Source organism: Gossypium arboreum, chromosome 7, assembly GCF_025698485.1.
Source record: "Gossypium arboreum isolate Shixiya-1 chromosome 7, ASM2569848v2, whole genome shotgun sequence".
NCBI classification, from domain to species: domain Eukaryota; kingdom Viridiplantae; phylum Streptophyta; class Magnoliopsida; order Malvales; family Malvaceae; genus Gossypium; species Gossypium arboreum.
This window is the reverse complement of record NC_069076.1, coordinates 63,877,211-63,883,038: the sequence shown is the minus strand read 5'-3', so window position 1 is coordinate 63,883,038 and position 5,828 is coordinate 63,877,211. Positions and strand designations below refer to the sequence as shown.

Sequence of the window (5,828 nt, the reverse complement as noted above, 5' to 3'; positions counted from 1 at the left end):
TTAACTTTGTAATGAAAGTCTGTACTGAGTTGTATTATGATCGGTAATGCCTCGTAACCTTCTTATTTTTGCAATTTAGTCCTAATTACTCAGAATCATCAAAAATTCCAATACAAAACATGTCAATCCAAAACATATCTTTCATATTTCACCAACTAACATCACAAAACTCAAATATTCATCAATAGCATAACTCAAAATATTCACCAAAATCAGAAATTCGAGCATGGGCTTTGTAGATAACTTAGCAATGATCTCAAAAACGTAAAAATTATCAAAAGCCGAGCTAGAATTTACCTTGAATCAAGCTTGAGAATGGCCGAACCTAAGTTTTCTTTTTCTTTTCTTTTGTTTTCGGCAAGAACAAAGTATGAACACAAAAATGGCTTTAATTTTTTTTTATGTTTTATGATATATTAACATATTAATAAGTTTACATATTTAACCTTAATGATTTTATAATAAAACTATATATTATAAGTCTAATGCCGTCCATACATAAAATCAACGGCATAATTGCAACATAAGTACTTCCTCTTATAAAGACACATTCATTTCGGCCCTTTTATAAATAACCATCAAATTTTCATTTTACGTGATTAAGCCCTTTTAATTAATCGGGCACCCACTTGACAAAATTAAATCACGAAAATTTCACAGATATAAATTCACACATAATAAATATAGAAAATAATTTCAAAATATTTTTCTAAATCGGATTTGTGGTCCCGAAACCATTGTTCCGATTAGGGTCTAAATTGGGCTATTACATAATTCATTTTACAAATCAACTGCCAGATTCATTAAATCTCACATACCAAGTGAAAATGCTCCAACATGAATTGATATCCTAATAGGGAAAACTGTTAATGTAAAAGAAAGTAATTCATGCATGAAGCATGGAAGACCAGTCGGTTCTAAAGATTAAAATCCTCGTAAAAGTAAAGGAGCAAACATTCAAGATGGTCATATAGTGGAGGCGAGGGTTCTTGAAGAGACCCATGACATAATTAATTATAAAAATCAAGAAGAGATTCAGGTACCTAAAAGTGAAAATGGAAATGATGAAAATAAAGAGATCTCGATAAGTTATGTCAATACGAGAAAAAGATGGAACAGAAAAAACAAGTAGTTGTCAGTAACAATTTTGCTTATAATATTGCTATTAAAATAAAAAAAAATGAGGATCTTGAGTCTAAATCTACTAAAGAATGTAAAAATAGAAAAGATTGGCCAAAATGGAAAGATGTAATTCAAGCAGAACTGAGTTCACTTTCTAAACATGAAGTTTTTGGACCTGTAGTCCAAACACCTAAAGATGTAAAAGCCGGTAGGATATAAATAGGTATTTATGTGAAAACAAAATGAAATTGATGAAGTCGTAAGATATAAAGCTCGCCTTGTAGCACAAGGATTTTCCCGAAGGTCCGGCATTGATTATGAAGAGACATATTCTCCTGTAGTGGATGCAATCACGTTTAGATATCTTATTAGTTTGGTAGTACGTGAAAAAACATGACATGCATCTTATGGATACTGTTACATCCTATTTATATGGTACACTTGATAGTGAAATTTATATGAAAATCCCTGAAGTATTTAAAATCCCGAAAACATATAGAGTTTCTTGAGAAAATTATTCGATCAGATTAAAGAAAAGTTTATATGGAATAAAACAATCTAGACGTATGCGGTACAATCTTCTTAACGAATACTTGTTAAAAGAAGGTTACAAAAACGATCCAATTTGTCCATGTGTCTTTATAAAAAGGTTTGGATAAAATTTGTGATAATTATTGTTTATCTTGATGGTCTAAATATTATTGGAACTACTAAAGAGCTTCAAAATACAATAAATTGTTTAAGGAAAGAATTTGAGTTGAAAGATCTTGAAAAAACAAAGTTTTATCTTGGATTACAAATCGAGCATTTAAAAGATGAAATTCATGTTCATTAATTAACTTATATGGAAAAATATTAAAGAAATTTTACATGGATTAAGCACACCCATTAAGTACTCTAATAGTAGTGCGGTCGTTAGATGTGAATAAAGATTAATTTTGTCCTTGCAAGAATGATGAAGAGTTTCTTAGTCCTGAAGTGCCATATCTAAGTGCTATAGGGGCATTGATGTATCTTGCAAATAACACAAGACTTAATATAGCTTTCATCGTAAACTTGTTAGCAAGATTTAGTTCTTCTCCAACAGGTAGACATTAGAATGGAATTAAACATGTATTTAGATATTTCAGAGGGACCATTAATATGGGGTTATTTTATTCAAATGATTCAAAATTCCTATTAGTTGGCTATGCCGATGCTGGATACTTATTAGATCCACATAAAGGTTGATCTCAAATAGGATATTTATTTACATATGGGATTACTGTCATATCAAGGCGTCAACAAAGCAAACATTACTTGCCACTTCTTCAATCATGCAGAAATAATTGCAATGCATGAGGCAAGTCGAAAGTGTGTTTGACTAAGGTTATTGACCCAACATATCTAGAAGATATGTAATTTGCCTTTACTAGAAAAGATGTCAACTATCTTATATGAAGATAATATAGCACGTATAGCTCAATTGAAGGGTGGTTAATCACCAAAATTATTTTGCACCCATGATCTTGAGAAAAGAGGTGATATAAATGTTCAACAAATTCATTCTAATGATAATTTAGCATATCTTTTTACTAAGGTATTGCCAACTTTAACACTTGAAAGACTACTACATAAGAATTATAAATCATTCATTTAATCAATAAAATACATTTTTTATTACTTTCATATTTTGTTTGCTCTTTATTTTCTAAGCCTTTTCTTTATTTTATTTCATGTTTTGTTTGTTCTTTATCATTTCGGCCTTTCTTTATTTTATTAGTGCAAATACCTGAAACTACCCAATCTATCACCGTATCTGCCAAAGCTGATTAATAGGAAAGTGAAAAGGATAAAAAGGTAACTGGGGAAGAGCAATTGACGCTTCAATAGTCTCTTTGAGGCCACGTCTCTCTGCTCCCCAAATCTCTCAACATCCGATTATTCCCTGCCACCTATCACCTCTCTCCTCCTTTTCATCGAAAAGCTCTCAAAATTCCCAATTTTTCTCTAAGAAAAAGCCCTAACTCCATCTCCACATTTCCGCAACATGTCATTCGATGAAGAAGAGTCCTTCGAACACACCCTCCTCGTGGTCCGCGAAGTCACTGTCTACAAAATCCCGCCACGTTCCACCTCCGGTGGTTACAAATGCGGCGAGTGGCTCCAATCCGACAAGATCTGGTCGGGTCGGCTCCGGGTCGTCTCTTGCAAGGACCGATGCGAGATCCGATTGGAGGATCCCAACTCGGCTGAGCTATTCGCCGCTTGTTTTATCTACCCTGGCCAGCGCGAGAGTTCCGTAGAGCCCGCGCTTGATTCTTCCCGGTACTTCGTGCTCAAGATTGAGGACGGGAATGGGAAACACGCCTTCATTGGGCTCGGGTTTAATGAGCGGAACGAGGCGTTTGATTTCAACGTGGCGTTGTCTGATCACAATAAGTATGTCAGCAGAGAGAACGAGAAAGAGGCCAGTGAGAAAAATGCGACTGATTCTCTTATTGATATTCATCCGGCTGTTAATCATCGATTGAAGGTAGAAAATTTCGGGTCTTTTTTGTTTTTAACTTTTTGTAGCTTTAAACGTCTAACTTTCATTGATTTTAGAATGTGGGTTGACTTATTCTTTATTTTGATATATCATATACCTGAGCTATTGCTTAAGATTGTTAAAAGTTTAAAAGTTTAAATTTTGTTTGAGTTCAGAATGTGGGGCTGGGGGCGGGGCAGGTTTTCTGATTTATTTTTATCGTGTTATTATTGCCGTTGTACTTGGAAGGTCGTAATTTATGAGTGTGGGTAAAAGTAAATGTCAATCGTTTAATAAAGTTAGTTTGTATATTTGGATAAATATTGAGTTTTTTGTTATTTTCCCTTTTTTTTATGCTACTGCTTGAAGTTTGTTTTTTAGGTTGTGAATTTCTTTTTTGCCAATGTGCTATGTTAGCTTGGTTTTGAGGTTTTTTTTTTTTTTCCTGGCTTTTAAGTTATTTTGCTGAATTTGGATTGTGGTGTTGCTGTCTTGTAGAATCTAAAATGTTGTGAAGAAATTGTACAATTTCAGTTTTTGCCAATATGCAATGCTAAATAAGTAATTTATTATATTTGTTTTTGTAGGTTATGTTGTTTTAATATGGTATTATACCAATAAAGGTCTTTAATTTTGGTGTTTTAATATGGCTTGATCATTTATCTTTCACTCTTTGTGGTTTTAGTTTTCTTCTCTAAAGAGGACAACTTAAATCTGTTCTGTTGTTAATTATTAATGGGTTTTAAATGCTGTGTTTGAATTCATTTTAGGTGGATTTTGATCTTGTGGTGTTTTGGGTTATAGGAAGGTGAGACGATTCGGATTAATATTCAGCCCAAGCCATCTAGTGGAACTGGCATGCTTTCAGCTGCTGCATTGTCAGGGGTGGTTCTAAAGCCTAATACTTTGTGCCTTGTCCCGCCGCCTGCTGATTCGGGAAAGATAAGATCTCCTCTCCCACCCCCTCCCAATGACCCTGCAGCGGCTCGGATGACATCTACCAGTCAAAGTGTTGGTCAAAGAGCACCCACCGAAAACACAAGACAAACTGACCCTTTAACAAACTTTTCTCAACTTGAGGTACGACTTTATTCAACCTTTTGGTCAGATGCATGCTTCATGAGCTTTACATAAAAGTTTTGCAACCTTTGTTGACTTTTTCTTAGATTTAACCTTGCCAGGGAATTGGTTATCATAAAATCTGCTAATGATTCCAACCAAAATCCGGTTTTTGGGCACAACAATAATTTGTATTCTCAAATGATAGCGGTAGGATTTGCAGTCATTGTGGAAATTCCATTTTCCTTACGATTAATATCTTACTCACAAGGGGCAGAAGTCGCAAAATCTCATAATTTACAATCAATTCATTCAATATTTCCTATATGCAGAAGCATTTTCCCCCTTTTTATGTATATTATACTCTTCGCATTCCCGTTTGTTCTTTGTTAGAAATTATACTTGTAGCTCTTGTCAAGCTATGCCGTACAACTCAGCTTCTAGATGATTCTGTGAGTTCATTGTTTTTAGGCATTGTGTGTATTTAGCCCCATTGACTTAATGTTTCCTTGCAGTAGAAATAAGGTGGGAATAGGTTCATAATTGAAGCTCAAACATTAAAAACACAATATATATTGCCTTTTTCATGTTGGAGTCAAGTACGGAGTGGAATTTTTCTTGGGTTCTCGACCTTGATAATAAATGTTTTAATATGTTTTGGAGGCTGCTTTAGTTCTTTGTAACTGAAACTCATTTTTGGTACCAAAATTAACTACATTGGTGACATTTACAGAGGAATCTTCCTGCAAGTGGATCTGGACCTAGGAAGACCACTGCATCAGGATGGGCGGCTTTCTAATAGTACGAGTATTTGGTCAGTATGTAAGATCTTTTGTTCCATGTTTTGGATATATGAAAAAGATGAAGAAAGAAAGAAAGAAATTTTAAAAAAAGGAAGGACAAGGTACCGAATATTTCCATGTTTCCAATATCATATTGATGTCCCTTTTCCCTTGCTTGGACTTGCATGTTATTGTTTTATACTATTTAAGTATATCAGAGAAATTTATTATTTTTATGTATAAATTGATACATGGCTGACTTGTCAATGAGTGCAATAATCATTGTATTCTTGTCATGTTGTGTTGTGTTTTTTGGCGTCATTTGGGGTTTAAGAGGAGATGTTAGCAATTCATAA

The 5,828-nt window shown here is 34.0% G+C and overlaps 1 protein-coding gene across 1 annotated transcript; it reads left to right on the top strand.

The window, feature by feature from the left end:
• Positions 1–2,863: 2,863 nt before the first annotated feature.
• LOC108474175 (uncharacterized protein At1g03900-like) lies at positions 2,864–5,828 on the top strand. Its single transcript, XM_017776130.2, has 3 exons — positions 2,864–3,637; positions 4,436–4,711; positions 5,424–5,828. The coding sequence occupies exons 1-3, from the start codon at positions 3,152–3,154 to the stop codon at positions 5,487–5,489; spliced, it is 828 nt and encodes a 275-aa protein (XP_017631619.1). The 5' UTR covers positions 2,864–3,151; the 3' UTR covers positions 5,490–5,828.

Bases quoted from the DNA above. Each gene is read 5' to 3' on its own strand.
- LOC108474175 (XM_017776130.2), top strand. From the start codon at position 3,152: ATGTCATTCGATGAAGAAGAGTCCTTCGAACACACCCTCCTCGTGGTC. The intron at 3,638-4,435 runs GTAGAAAATTTC...TTTGGGTTATAG, and splicing joins CTGTTAATCATCGATTGAAG to GAAGGTGAGACGATTCGGAT. The intron at 4,712-5,423 runs GTACGACTTTAT...TGACATTTACAG, and splicing joins CAAACTTTTCTCAACTTGAG to AGGAATCTTCCTGCAAGTGG.